Below are 16,099 nucleotides of genomic sequence, written 5' to 3'. Positions count from 1 at the left end.
AAAATGGCAAATGTGATTAGGTTAGGTTTTAGGATGGTAAAGGGGGTCAGTTGACTTTGGTCAAATGGTTGACCAAAAAGTCAATTGTTGATCAAAAGTCAACTGTTGTAAAAATGGTCACTTTTGTAATTTTTATACATGTATGGACTTTTGAATATGATTGTATGTTGTAATTGATACTTGGTTTGAAATGGAATTGATTATTTGGAATGAATTGAATGAGAAATCCCATGAATTATATTGAAAATGGACTAATGGAATCCAATGATACATGCACTCAAACCTAAAACCCTAGCAACTTGAATGTATGATGTGAATGACCTAATGAATTGAAAAACTTGGATAAATCAAAGACTAATGTATAATCCACCATGGAATTGAAAATGAAATGAATGGAAATGGAAGTGGACTTCAATGAGCAATCCCCTATGACATATATGGTCTATGAATCAAGGACCTTAGCATGGACCAATGGGCACTGAGACTTGTATGAACTAATGAACACACCATGAATAAACCATTAGAAAAGAAATGACCAGATGAAATGACCATGAATGGAACAAATGGACCTTGTGATGTCATGAGAATGGGCTTGGACCAATGAAAGCAAACAAACCAAAGATGAACATCTAAAGCCTTGAAATGAAACTCAATCCAACCAATGAAACCTCATAATGGACCAAGAAAAAATGGGCCTTGAATGGAGCTTGACCAAGCAAATGAAACATGCATAATAGATGATAGTGAGTCAGATGAAATTAAAGTTAGATGCACACACAATAAATGATAGCCACCATTAGGGTTTAGCTTGGCCAAGAAGATATAAGTGAATCCTCAAAACAAGGTGCACACACAAAGAATCAAAGACGCAAAAACACTAGGGTTTGGCTTGGTTGAGCAACCTCAAGTTGCTAGGAAACCCTAACTTTCACTAGGTACACACAATTATACCTTGAATCCATAATACCTATCCTCTTGTCTTGAATAATGCCAATGTAAGTGAAATGATTGAATATGAAGATATGCATATGAATTAGGGTTATGGACTTAGACGAGCATTGTAAAGGGTAGGGTATATTTTGGGATATGACACTCGTCGCCCATTTGGGTGAGCTGACGGATTTCTCACCCTGATAACGGAATTGTTAGGAGAGAGATGATGGGTTGGGTGAAGGTTATCACCCTGTTGACGAACTGGCCGTCACAAGCGTCAGTATCCGGTTCTAAGCGGTCATATCGGTTTTCGATGCTATTTTCGTGCGAGACTGTTGTTTTATTGATGCTTTGATGTGTTGGACGAGTTTAATTATTGTGATAAAATATTATGAGGAACTGAAAACATTTGGAATGTTGATATAATTTTATGAGTATGAATTGTTGAATATATTTGTATATCATTCTTGTTGTGTTTAGGTGATTTACTTATTGGTGATATACACTATCAGAAGCGGGGCCGGTTGTGAATGATCATATTTGCATGTTGTTGAGTTCTTTCATCATGGTGTACGAACTTTGGTTCGATGGTGAGCTTTGGTTTAGAAGTGGGGACCGAGAGCGAGTAGCTGATTTTAGTAATGGGATCAGTGAAACATTGTTGATTCAGAGAAGAGGGGGCCGGGAGCGAGTATGGATTAAAATCAATAACATGTCTCTGATATCCAAATCGGTACCGCATGCATGTAGAATCGAGTGGTGGGTACATTTGCATACTTACATGCATTTATGATCGAGTAATCATTATGATTGCTTATTGCTGTGAATAAGTATGTGTGGTGATTGTGATGAATATGTTACCCTTGCTATGTTTTACACCATTAATATATTTGAGCATATTCTCACCCTTGTTTGTTTGTTGTGGTGCATGTGCTCCTCTAGAGTACAAATAATCAAGTAGAAAAGTAGTTGCTTGAGCTATAGGACGATGTTGAAGCCTCTTTAGTTATTTATCTTTTGGATATTTAGTGGAGTCTCTATGATATGTAAGACTTAATGAACCACTTTGTTATTCATTTGTTGTTTAGACGATATATGTGTCAAGATTTATTGTTTCTGCTGCTTAATTTAGAGGATTATATTTTGTTGATTTTTTTTTATGTTTGGTGAAACATGTATGACATTCTAAGTATTAAGTTAAAAATTGAATTATTTTACTAAATGTTAAGTCGGAGAATTAGGGGGTTACATTTTACACTCAGATGGAGATGGTGTTTTCAACTTAACTGAGTTCCCTTGATGTATTTGTAGTCCCTGTGTTTGTAGTCCCTTTGATAATTTTGTATTATCAGTCCATTTATCACTTGGATGCTGACATTCATTTAATTCAATAAGTTTTGTTTGGTGAAGTTTTTAACCAATGTTACTTTTGCAACATTTTCAATGTGGCACATTGTTCATGGCATTGAAGGATTCATCTATGTTAGTTCAGTGGCTTTTCTTTTTTGCATGTGTATTAATTTGGTTTAAACTTCAAAGCCAATAATTGAATGATGTTATGTTGTGTATACAGCGTTGCTCCTAAAATTTTAGATTTTTCTGTCATTTAAAGTAGGTTGTATGTCAGATTTTAAGTCTTCAATTTTGTCACAAACAAAAATGATATTTATCTTAGATATCTTCTCACATGTTGTTGAAGTTTTGAGGCGTAGATCAAATTTGAGTCATTCTTCTCTTTCTTCAGACAATTCCATTAGGCTTTAGAATGCAGAGAAAAGGCTGAAAGAACTCAAATTTGCTTTGGAGGCACTCGATAGATAAGCAACTTCTACTATGTTGTCAGTTGAAGAACAACATCAACATATAACTCTCCAGAGTCTTTCTACATCGATATTGCTATATTCCTCTATAAAAATCATCGTATTGTGCCATTTGATTTTACTTATTTGAAACCTACCGTTAACACTCCATTGATTGCTGATTTTCCTACTACGTGTCATTGTAGCAGCTGAATTGGAATGTTGAAGAAGTAATTATTATGAGAGGGAAGTGCTTCTTGATCATCTTGAAAAGATATTGTGTTTTGCATGTTGCATAATTTGGTCCTGTCATAGGTGGGTGGTTTTTATCCAATCACAAGGGAACAACTTGATCTAATCACATGGATATGCTTACAAGATGAATTAACAAAAGTTTATGTTGTAAATTGAATGTTGTGGTAGATTTTATTTGCTCAGAAATTTGTTGTGAAACAATACTCTATTAAACATTTTTATCTATGAATTTATTATGATATGTCAAACATATTTATAATTTATGAATTAGTAGTGGCAGAAGTGTAAGTCATGGAATAGAGTTGAATAAGTCATGCAATAGAGTTAAACTTGTTCAGACTCTAGTAAGGCTGCAGGATTTATAAAAGTTTCACCAGTAAAATGACCAGTTTTTAGAGAAGTGTACCGGAGAAGAATTGTTATATTTTTTTACATACTATTAATAATTTCCGGAGGTTTTTTAACCTCTAGTTTAAACAAAATATGACTTTTTAAATATATCTATTGACTATGCAATTCAACTATTGTTTTGCTTCTATGCCACATCACAAGCAATTAACGTTTTTTTACTCACAATTTAATGGAAAGGATTAAGTTGCTAACATAACCGTTTTTAAGGGACTAAAATATAAATTTTATTAAACAATAGATTAAAGTGAAATATGAAATTAAATTAAAACACTTTGCCACTAATTAAGCCTAAAAAACCAATGGAAATAGATATATTGGTATTAAATATTGAAAAATTGATTATTTGAGAGAAAAAAAAATGTAATAAAATGTCCCAAAAGCCGTGGGGTCCAACATGTGATGGATCTTAAAGCTCAAGTGTTAATCAAATCCTATTTGTAACCGTAAATTTAGTTGGTTCAATGTTAGCCATTGAAAGTGTTTAGCTTAAAATATATATCTAAAAGTTAGAAGGTCATCACATGCAAACAGGAGTTAGAAGGGGACATAGACAAGATCTGTTATGATAAAATTCCAATGTTTGATAACAATTCTTCCTTCTACTTTTTGTCTTCCTAGCTAGCTATCCCTTGAATTCTATAGTTTGTGGTGAGGAAAACACTATATATAAGAGACCAAACCAAGCTTGCTTTAACCCATTTTTCACTAACTCAAACACTATGGAAGCAACTCATCCTCTTTCAATTGAAAGTTTTTCATATAGTTGGTTATTGAACTTCAAACCATCATTAGATCAAAGCCTTGAAAAAACTTCTTCCTTTAGAATTTGTATTGATGCTTCTGATGAGTTAGGTTCTTCTTTCATTGAAATGGATCCAAGAATGCCATCTTCCAGAAGATTCTTTATAACCTCACAAGATTTCAAATTTGACTTTCCAATTTCACAACAATCTTCTCTCAATACTCTTGTTCATGCTGATCAACTCTTTTCCAATGGTTACTTAACTCCACTTTCTGATGATTCATCAAATTCAAATTCAAACTTAACTTCTTCCATATCATATGTACCCAAAAAAGTGGTTCCAATAGAAAATTCAAGAAGCCCTTCATTGAAAAGGTGTAGAACACTATCAAGGAGAATGTTTCAAAAGTACTTGAATTTTTTGAAACCTTTCTGTAGAAAATTAAGGGGTCAAAAACCAGGATCGTCAAAGCATGAAAATAGTGTTAACAGAATTCAATCAGTGAAGAATTATAGAGGAAATTTCTGTGAATCATCTCCAAGAATTAGTGTTGCTTGTTCCACAGACTATTCGCGCATGTCATGTGATTCTGATAGTTCAATCTATGAAGCTGTTCTTCATTGCAAAAGATCTATTGGTATGTACAAAAAATATTTAAATTTCATGTTTATGTTAATAGAGCTATTTACATATTTTTGAGACTAATAGTTTTTTCCACTATTTGTTGCAGAAAGAATGAGTTAATTAGGATGCTGAAGTGCAAACCAGTGTTTATAGAAAATAAGTTGCCATCAAATTTGGGAAAAGAAAAATTATAGAACACAATTTTGTATGTCAATATGTTTTTTTTTACAATATATGAGAATCATTATGTATAATTACACTTTTTTTTTTGTTGACATACCTTGAATGATGGGTTTTTTCTACCCTCCTCTTTTGTCTGCTGAACACCTAAACTAAATTTTACATAAGTTATTTTTATAATGAAAAATTAAATTAAATTGTTTATATATATATATATATATATATATATATATATATATATATATATATATATATATATATATATATATATATATATATATATATATATATATATATATATATATATATATATATATATAAAATAAACTAGTATTTTCATAAATAATTTTGAAGAGTTTATGAAAAAAAGATAAGAAAAACTTTATAATGTATGTCATAAATAGTTTTCATGAAGTCTCTAAGACAATATCACATAACTTATTCATGTATATAACTTAAAATGCGGCTAGGAACACAGACTCACATGTAAAATAAAAGGTGGTTCCTCTCGAGGGGAGGACCGACATAGGTAAGAGAAACGCATTGGCCAAAACGTTGGGCTTTAACTCGAAGGACCATATTGAGTCATCACTAGGTGGATGGGGGAATCCATTCTCAGAAATTGAAATTCAACTATGCTGAAAAAGTTTTATAGTTAAAATATAATGAGCCTGCAAAATATTATAGAAAATTTTCCCTAGTATCCCTACAATTGTATCCATATTTCTATAAATAATTTTTTTTATCAAAATACCCTCATATAAATAGAATATATTTTTCAGAAATGGATTTTTTTTTTCATTTGTACTTGAAGACTTCCGGAAGAGAATTTTTAGTATTTCTTGGCACTATAAACCGGAACACTGAGAGTAAGTCATCCGGTTCATAAAATGTATACCGGAACACTTCTTCAAAGATTTCCGGTTCGCTTCATTTTTGGGGCGTTGAATCGGAACTCTTTAAGAAAATCTTCCGGTTTGTAAGTGTATGTACCAAAACTCTTTCTTAAAGACTTCCGGTTTGAATGAACAATACCGGAACTCTTTTAAGAAGTGTTCCGGTAGTCAACCTTATTTTTTTCCACACCGGAACTCCTTTAAGAAGTGTTATGGTGCGTTTTTTATTATTATTATTTTTATTTTTATTTTTATTTATTTATTTTTTATTTTTTGTATTTTTAATTATTTTGTTATAATATTTTTTTTTAGTGGTTCGAAGATGAGGTGCAGATGGTAGGATTCCAGACCGCAGTTTAGGTCGGGCGCATCTTCATCTGCAGCAAAGTCGGCTGGATATCCAGGAGGGTCGTACGATACGTCTCTTTTAGTGAAGTACGAGCATCATGTTGCTCGCCATTTATGGTTTGATGAGGTAAATAAACAGGATATATTTGAAAATAAATAATATTTGAATATTTTATATTGTATTTTCTAATATGTGTTTTAATTGTTTTTAGGAAAGAGGTCCGAAGAAAGAGTTAAAGGTTGCTGGACACGGACTAAAGCTGACGTCGAGGGTTCCACTAGCTCTTTCACAACAGGTGGAGAGTTGGGTATCTAGATATGGTTTATCTTCACTTTAGAGAACTAGTCTGAACAAGATAGACACAAATTTGGTATCTGCATTTGTGGAAAGATGGTATCTAGAGACATCTTCATTTCACATATTGTTTGGTGAAATGAGCATTACTTTGGATGACGTCTCATGTCTGCTTCACTTGCCCAACAGGGGTGTCTTCTGGAGTCCTCAGGATGTCACGGAAGAGGTTGTTGTTGAACTTGCTGTTGACTACTTAGGAGTGTCACAGGGTGAGGCACAATCACATGTTCGTAGCTGCAGGGGTTCGTATTATAAATTGGAGTGGTTATACGATTTATTCGTACAACATAGAGTTGCTTCTAGCTGGGCATATGCGACCAGAGCATATTTGTTGATGTTGGTGGGTTCCACCATTTTTGCTGACAAGACCTTTACACTTGTCAAGGCACGATACCTCCTACTGTTTACGGACTTAGATAGATGTTCGAGATATAGTTGGGGAGCAGCTGCACTGGTTACCCTATACAGATACCTTGGAGATGCGTCCATGTTCAGTTGCAAATAGCTCGGTGGATATCCTACTCTCCTACAGGTATATAATTTAATTTTGTTTATTAAGTGTTAGATTCATTTTATAAAGTATGTTAACTTAATTTATTTTGTTTATTATGTTTTTATTTTGTAAGAGTGCTGGATTCACGAGTACTTTCCAACTGTTGGAAAAAGAGGAGAGAATTGGAAACCAGCTGATAATTGTGATCTTCCTCGAGCGATGAGATGGTCCTATAGGCAAGGAGTCCTGAAGGTTGATGATTTACGACCTATTTTGGACGAGCTGACACCTGCCGACGTCATATGGCGTCCATTTGAGGATCATAAAGCATGGCGTCAGTTTGATGAGTTATGTCTTTATAGGGGTGTTTAAAGTGGGGTGACACAATTGTTCCATACTTCCCTGACAGATGTTTACGTCAGTTCGGGTACAAGCAGTATGTTCCATCCTCACCTCTTGATTGTATGATGGCGACTGATATTGATGTTGATTGGATTGGTTACCATCAGAGTGTTATTGCTGTGATCCGTCCAACTACCCTGACCACCACTCCATCTGATATAGAAGATGGTTATCTGGAGTGGTATTATTATGTTTCGCAACCATGTTTGGTCTCTCCCCATCGTGACGATCCAAGAGAGGTACCAGTTCATGTTTATGACGCAGGACCATCTGATCCTAATTGGGCTCGTTTATCTACATTGATTCATCGTTATCTGAGACAAGTTAACGCCGAAGAGGAAGATCCACAGTTTTCTCATTTATTTGAAACTTTGCATATTTCTCGTTCACATTGATTTATGTATTAAGTTTTAGAACTGAATATAATAGACATAATATAATATTCATGTTTTGATTACATATTCATGTTTTGAGTACATATTCATGCTAATATAGGCATAAGTAAAATTGTCAATGTTGTAGACGTCCTGCAAATCCTAACATCCAAGACGTTGTTATATGAGAACGAAACTTCTTCCAATCTAATGTGACCGGTGGCAACGGAAACCCCTCTTTCATGTTAACCCGATGACAATAGTTAAAACATATATTTAATAAAGTGAAATAATTAAAATATTAAGTCATATAAAATAACTTGTCATACAAAGTATGTACCTGAACCCAATGATTATGGTTAACAAAACCAATGTAATAAATGGAGACATTTGGTGAATGTGAGCTTGTCATAGGAAAGAAAGTCATGCACAGATTGCCTAAACAGACAAGTACAACATTATAGCGATTCGCTATCAAGTAACCCATACCTGGTAGAGTCAACCATTTTTTAGGTGGTTGTGAACCAAAGGATTCTATCATCAAAGATTCTCTCACTTCTGACAACCGGTTAGAAAATAACTTTTCATACAAAGTTGACTTATCCTTGTCTATTATTTCCAACCCCAACTCTCTGCGAACCATTGACCAACCATCCTTACCATATCCGTGCAATGATGCAATGACTCTAAATCCACAATTTTTGGAGAATTACCATCCAAGGCGCAGCGGAATTTAAAAAATTCTCCATTTAGTGATCCTTACGAATGGGCATGATCAGTGATAGAATCGTTACCTCTTGTGGCGATTCAAACCTTTGGTGCAGATCTCTGATAATGATCAAAACCTTTGATACAGATCCACGGGGCGATCACGAACGTTGAACGATGACAACGTCTCTACTCAGTCCACACGAACGGATTCCTTCAATCGCAGTGCTAGTTGTTATGAATGAAGGCTTTGAGTGAGAGAAAGAGGGAAACAAAATTCCAAGTCTCTACTTGAATTTCAGTCTGAGTGGAGTGGAGTGGAGTGGAGTGACAATGCTTCTACCCAATGGGTTCTATTTATAGAACCACTTGTGTGGGCTTCAAGCTAAAAAGCCCACTTAAGTGTATTTTGGCCCATATCTTATAATATGCCCAAAATCACTTAAGTATTTGGTACCTTACCATATTTCGTCTCCCACTTAAGTGCACCGTACCTTACGGTGTTCCTTAGTTACTCTATCTCTCATCAATCCGTCCTTTGTGTGTGACCCTATAGGTTTTCGCGGCATTGGCAATTATATTAAATCACGCATTTAACATAATAAACAGTGAGCGGTATCTAGCAACACATCACTGCTACCCAAGTCACGAAAATGTCATTTGATCTGACAAAACCTCCTGTGATAATAATTATGTGTATAATTACCCCTTTGCCCTTATGTCTATATTGAACACAAGGTATAGACCGTGTCACCCTTGTCCAGTTCAATATTGGGCCCATAGACATTTATCCTGTTACGCAGGATTGGCAAATTCCATCTAGGACACTCATGTCCCTCAGCATGCTTCGTGGAGTACCCATCAACTGTCTTTATGGTTATCCAGTTACGGACAACGTTGGATCAGCAACAAAGCACTCGACTCTACATCTAGGATCCATAGTGGTTTCAGGTCGAAGAGTGGTATACACTATTATCACCATGAGAATAACTTATGACACTTTGCATAACTTTCTATATAGTATTCTCATAGCGGGTCAATCCGGTATAAATATTACTCCTAATATTCATACCTATGTTTAAGACTTGATAACTCTTTATCCATGATCCATGAGATGTGATCATCAGTCTACAAACATAATAGTCTTAATGCTTTAATGTTATCCCACTTCACATTAAAGCTCGACTACGGATACTTTAAGAATAGTGTCCTTATGTTTAATGTGTTCTCATGATTAAGTCATACTTAATACATTAAACGGACTATCTATTCCAGGGACTTTATTAATCAACCATAATAAAGAAAATGCCTTTAAATAATTCGATACAAGTACCAAAAGTATTGGCCTCTAGGGCTTACACCAACAATCTCCCACTAGCACTAGAGCCAATCAGGCATACCCCGTATGCCCATTGATCTAGTATGGCCATCATGCTTCTGCTGCGCAAGAGGCTTTGTCAGTGGGTCTACAACATTGTCAAGTGTAGGTACTTTACATATTTTCGCACAACGCCTAAGTATGTGTTTGGATCGTTGGTGAGATCTAGGCTCCTTAGCTTGTGCGATAACACCATTGTTATCATAATAGAGACCAATGGGATCCACAATGCTAGGGACTATGCCAAGTTTATTGATCCAAACAGCTTCCTTTGCTGCACTTAAGGCAGCAATATACTCGGCCTCAGTTGTAGAATCAGCAACTGCATCTTGCGTTGAACTTTTCAAGCTCACAGTGCCACCATTTAAGCAAAACACATAACCAGATTGGAATCATTCATATTAAAGCGTCTCAGTACTTTGTCTATGTACTCTGACTTAGGCCAAGCATTTCATGATCTATCTCTATAGATTCTGATAGGCTGCTTCACCCAGGTCCTTCATAGAAAAGCATTTCCCCAACCAAGACTTTACTTGTTGCAGGGTAGGGATATCGATATGTCATCTACATATAATACCAGGAATACGATCATGCTCCCACTAACCTTCTTGTAGACACAAGGCTCATCTTCGTTTTGATGAATCCATACAGTTTTACTGTTTCATCAAGGCGAAGATTCCATGAGTAGGTCACAGGCTCATCTTGATCCATGAGTAATACATCACCTTGATCAGATATCCATATATCTCAGTGTCGCAACCTGAAAAATACAGTGCGCGAAAAAACAACCGGCGAAAGAAAATGACAGAAGAGTCGCCACCGTGCGTTATTCATCCCAAAGGAGGGAAAGGAAACGCTCGAAGTAAACCTGAAAAAGGAAAGGACAAGACGGGGTCTCGCAACCAAATCTTGGGTTCGGGAGTCGGTTATGCGAAGGAAAGGTATTAGCACTCCTACGCATCCGTAGTACTCTACGGGATCCACTTTTGTAGTTCTTGTCTAAAGGGTGTGAGTTTATCTTGTGTTGTTTACCAAAAAAAAAGGGGTTAAATGAAAATGACTCGCGCGGATGTCGCATCCACTGCATACGTATCTCATCTGAATATGAGAATCAGAGTCTTCGTAGCTCGGCTGACCTATGGGTTGGGGGGATGTGTGGTCGCTAAGACATCGCGTCTTATGCCTACGTATCTCATATGGAATGAGAATCAGAGCAAGCCGTAGTTCGGCTAACTACGGGGTTATGGATTGGGTTTTGGACGAACGACGTTACTACGCAATCTACCGGATGCTCGACCTTTGGAGACTTACTCGCCTGTAGTAGAAGGAGTTAACGTGTTCTTAGGAGAAGGAAAATCAATGAAGGGTTAGGGTTTGGGATGCTCAAGGGCAAAAAGGCAGTCCTTGACGAAGGAACCGCGCTACCTGCAGGGATACGAACACATACAAAACAAACATGTATAAAGTAAACATGCCAACAAGGGGCTCAGAAGTAAATAAACAAAAGAAAACAAATGCCTCCTATCGAGGTCTTCCAGCTAAGAAAGCGATAAAATGCGGAAAAAGAGGTAAAAGTACCACACGGATAAAGATCTGAAGTAACAGCAATTAAAGGAGTAAGAAACCCAGGGATCTCCCAAGCTAATGCCATCAAAGAAAGGTGAGTCAGTACAGGTAATCGGAATGAACCTCCAGGGGGTATCCCACAAATAAAGTGGGAAAACCACGCAAACCATCTCTGCAAGAGTCTGTGAGCCCTCACAAAAACTCAACAAAAGGGTTAGTGAAACACGATAAGCATTTTTTTCATTGATAACAGTATGGTTTCAGAAACCTCAAACCCTGTGGCATACATTTCAGAAATCATGTGATTAAACATTCAAGGCATAGGTTTCACCCATTCATGCATAATTAAACCCGTGGGCAAAAACATAATGAAATTCATCTATCATACCTCATACATTCAGATGATCCAAATTAAGAGCATAAAATCATGGGAATGAGGCAAACCTGATGGGAGAGACCGGTTGAAATCAAATGGCACGGCTGGGTTTGCAAGGCAATGTTAGGGTTTGCGTGAGATGAAAGTGTGTGAGTCAGATTGAATTTTTCAGAGTTGCCTGGGGGTTGCTCTGGGTTCTCTGTCAGGTTTCTCTCCAGGTTTTGTCAAGGGTTTTGTTTCAAGGAAACCTCAGAGTATTTTGCTTCTCTTCCTTCTTCTGTCTGATCTCCCTCTTTTATAACCTGATTTTCATGGCTTTGTGGGCTCAAATGAGAGAGGTCCAAGTCCAAGTTTTTTTCTATTATATTTTATTTATTTATTTATTATTATTTTTATTTATTTATTTATTTATTTATTTATTTATTATTATTTTTCTTTTTTTTTTTTAATTTCTTGGAACTAATTCTGATTGACATGATGAAATGCTAAATGAATGCATGAATGAGGAGGGCAAATTTTGGGGTGTTACACTCAGGTAAGTGACGTATCCTGCCTGACCTATGCTGGTCTTGTTCTACTTGAGCAGGTTGATCTTACACAACTACTTGTGTTTCCTGCTCTAATTCCTCCATAGGTGTATCGATGCTTTGTGATTCTTGAATTTCTTCAAGTTCTACTTTCCTCCCGCTGGTTCCTTTGGAATTAAAATCCTTTTCTAGGAAAACTCCAGTTCGAGCGACAAACACTTTGCCCTCCGAAGGATTGTAGAAGTAATATCCTCTTGTTTCTTTAGGATACCTCCACAAATAAGCATTGGTCAGATTTGGGCTTAAGCTTAGTTGAAATTTGTCGTTTCACATAAACTTCGCAACCCCAAATCATCATGTAAGACATATGTGGTCTCTTACCACTCCATATCTCATATGGTGTCTTTTCAACCTTTTGGATGGAACACGGTTAAGTGTGTAGGCTGATGTCAATGGTGTATGTCCTCAAAAGGAGTTTGGAAGATTGGTGTGACTCATCATGGATCGGACCATGTCCAACAGGGTTCGATTTCTTCTCTCAGATACACCCTTCCATTGGGATGTTCCAGGAGGAGTAAGTTGGGATAGGATCCCACACTCTTTCAGATGGCCATCAAACTCTAGGATTAAATACTCATCACTTCGATCTGATCGAAGAGTTTTAATATTCTTACCTAGTTGGTTTTAACTCGTTAGGTTTCACCCTTTTGTATTAATGTTATTAATAGGCACTTCAAAATCAAGGACATATAGTCCATTGTTCATTTGTGCAGTAGCATAGAATATATCATTCAAATAAATTGAGCAACAATTGTTCTTTATTATAAATGAAAAACCAAACTTGTCCAAACAAGCAATGGAAATAATATTCCTGCTAATTGCAGGTACATAATAACAGTTCTCTAACTGAATTATTAAACCACTAGGTAAAGTCAATACAAAAGTTCCTACAGCTAAAGCAGCAACCTTTGCTCCATATCCAACTCGTAGATCGACTTCACCTTTTGCCAAATCTCTACTCCTTTTTAGTTCCTGCACATTTGTACAAATGTGAGAACTGCATCCAGTATCTAATACCCATGATGCAGAAGTAGATAAATTAATAACAAAAATACCTGAAGTTGAAGTCTCTACTCCATTCTTCTTATCTTCCAGGTACTTTGGGCAGTTCCTCTTCCAGTGTCTGGTCTTACCACAATGGAAGCAGGTGCCTTCTTTTGCTATGCCTCCACTAGGCTTCAAAGCAGCAGTGGGTCTGGGATTGGCAACTTCCTTGCCCTTCCCCTTATCACTCTGCTTAGTGGGCCTTTTATTCTGTCTCTTTCCATTTCCGATCATCAGAATGGACTTCCCTTTTGACTTCAGATTCTGCTCGGCAGTTCTTAACATGGCGAGCAGTTCAGGAAGATATTTGTCCATATCAATCATATTGAAATTTAGGACAAATTGACTGAAACTATCTGACAACGATTGCAAGATCAAATCAGTTGCAAGTTCCTTTTCGAGGGGAAAACCCAATCTCTCAAGGTTTTCCACATACCCAATCATCTTGAGTACATGGGGACCTATAGGGGCTCCCTCAGCTAACTTGCTTTGAAAAAGGGCTTTTGAAACTTCAAACCTCTCATGTCTTGCTTGCTCTTAATAGAGCAACTTCAGGTGTTCGATCATATCGAACGCTGACATGTTCTCATGTTGCTTTTGCAATTCTGAGTTCATGGTAGCCAGCATGAGACAAGCAGTTTCATTGGCATCATCGACATGCTTCTTATAAGCATCTCTTTCTGCCTTAGGTGCAGAACTAGGAGGTTCCACTTCAGGAACAGGTGTCTCCAAGACATACAGCTTTTTATCATGTTTGAGGATAATCCTCAGGTTTCGGTGCCAATCCAGAAAATTTGTCCCAGACAATTTTTCCTTATCAAGGATTGATCGCAGGATGTTGTTAGAGGTGTTTGCTGTCATGGTAATCTACATAAGGATTAATGAAAATATAAGTATCATTGACATATTTAATTAGGCCTTTAATTAAATATGCTCCCACTATTTTACTCAAAACAAATGACCCTCATCATCTGATTCGGAAAATCCCGTTGGAAGATTTTCTAGTGGGTCGAGATCCATATTTCACTTTGTTCTAAGTCCGCGTAGGCGGATTACACAAAACTAGGTTATTTAGGTAGGAACTCCTTCCAATTGTATCTCATACAACTCTCGAAAATTATAGTTGGGTGAATAACTCCTTATTCCAATCCATCATATGGATTATTCCCAACTCTTGCTTCTAAACATATATAAGAAAATTATAATCAAGTTTGACTCATCATTTTAGCAGTTGGATATTACAATTATCCCATCGCACCTTAACTAATACAAAACATGCACCTCGCGTAGGCAAAACCTACATTATTCGATACCAGTCTTGATGAGTGCTAAAACTTGGAAAGCAAACATATATAATATTCTCATAATTTGTTTAGTTAAGTTTGACCCATTGTTTTAACAGTTGGATATTACAATTATCCCATCGCACCTTACTAATATATAGATCATGCACCTCGCGTAGGCGAAACCTACATTATCCATTACTAGTCTTGATGAGTGTTAAAACTTGAAAAGCATAAACTTAATATTTAATTTGAGGGAATTGCAATTTTTCTGATCTCACCGGCTTGTTTATCATATAAACCGTCTCTCACATGCATCAACATACATTCACATGCATCATACATACATACATAATGAAACAGTTATGGCCCCTAGCGCAATTGTTCTCCCAAGCCAATGAGAGAACCTAAGCTAACCTACAACGATCTAAGCTTCTCCAAGCAAGATCTTCAAGGTTGTCCTCCTTTGGCACTGACTTCTTTGCTTTCTTCATATCATTACATTACAAAAGAAACTTGTTTTACATACGAGGGAGTGAGATGAGAAAAGAAGTTACATTTGGGAGATTAAGAGAGAGGCACGACACGCAGGTCGTATTTTAAAAACCCAAAACAAAACAAAGGAAAACTAAGGCCATAACCGATCACCACAAGACAACAATAAACACTTTATTATTATTATTATTAATTCCTTGAATTAATTAAAATCAAATTAAATTTCAACGACCGATCACACTACGCAGAGTTAGCCGGGGGTCCGCTGCCCGGTCAGCGGACAGGGGTCAAGGGGGCAGCGCCCCTTGCGGGGTCGAAGGGGTAGCGCCCCTGCTCGAAAATTTTAATGAACAATTCATTTAAAATTGACGTCGTTTTTCGTATCAACACTTGATACATCAAAGCACTTTTTCTAGCCGAACGGGTGAATTTTTCCTTGCGTTAACCAGTTAACCATATGCGTTAACCGGTTAACACTGTTTGAAAACTTTTAGAAAATTCTTTTCTGCCTTGCGTTAACCGGTTAACCATATGCGTTAACCGGTTAACACTGTTTGAAAATGTCTTGGAAAACTGTTTTCCGCCTTACGTTAATCGGTTAACCAAATGCGTTAACCGGTTAACACTGTTTGAAAATCTCAAAATTTTATTTCGCATTCCGTTAATCGGTTAACCATATGCGTTAACCGGTTAACACTGTTCCAAAAATGTTTAGAAGGTTGTATTCAGTTTCTCGTTAACCGGTTAACCCTATGCGTTAACCGATTAACACTGTTCGAAAAAATGTTTAGAAAGCACAACTCTTGTGCAGTCAAACCCCAATCGCATAACTCTCTGACAACACAACCC

At 36.5% G+C, this 16,099-nt stretch overlaps 1 protein-coding gene across 2 annotated transcripts; it reads left to right on the top strand.

The window, feature by feature from the left end:
- The first annotated feature begins 3,890 nt into the window (after window positions 1-3,890).
- Window positions 3,891-7,802, top strand: LOC127126827 (probable membrane-associated kinase regulator 6). 2 transcript variants are annotated; one of them, XR_007805115.1, is made up of 5 exons: window positions 3,891-4,778; window positions 4,872-4,970; window positions 6,154-6,316; window positions 6,402-7,076; window positions 7,171-7,802. XR_007805115.1 is itself a non-coding variant. In XM_051055833.1 (2 exons), exons 1-2 carry the CDS (start codon window positions 4,118-4,120, stop codon window positions 4,883-4,885), a joined length of 675 nt encoding a protein of 224 aa, XP_050911790.1. In that variant the 5' UTR covers window positions 3,891-4,117; the 3' UTR covers window positions 4,886-5,067. The 2 variants fall into 2 exon arrangements, 1 of the variants encoding a protein (XP_050911790.1); XM_051055833.1 differs by lacking the exons at window positions 6,154-6,316; window positions 6,402-7,076; window positions 7,171-7,802 and having other exon boundaries at window positions 4,872-5,067.
- Window positions 7,803-16,099: the final 8,297 nt, after the last annotated feature.

This window comes from Lathyrus oleraceus, chromosome 1, assembly GCF_024323335.1.
Source record: "Lathyrus oleraceus cultivar Zhongwan6 chromosome 1, CAAS_Psat_ZW6_1.0, whole genome shotgun sequence".
In the NCBI taxonomy this organism is placed as follows: Eukaryota; Viridiplantae; Streptophyta; class Magnoliopsida; order Fabales; family Fabaceae; genus Lathyrus; species Lathyrus oleraceus.
The sequence above is the reverse complement of the archived record's forward strand: the minus strand, read 5'-3'. Positions and strand labels throughout refer to the sequence as shown.

Bases quoted from the DNA above. Each gene is read 5' to 3' on its own strand.
- LOC127126827 (XM_051055833.1), top strand. From the start codon at position 4,118: ATGGAAGCAACTCATCCTCTTTCAATTGAAAGTTTTTCATATAGTTGG.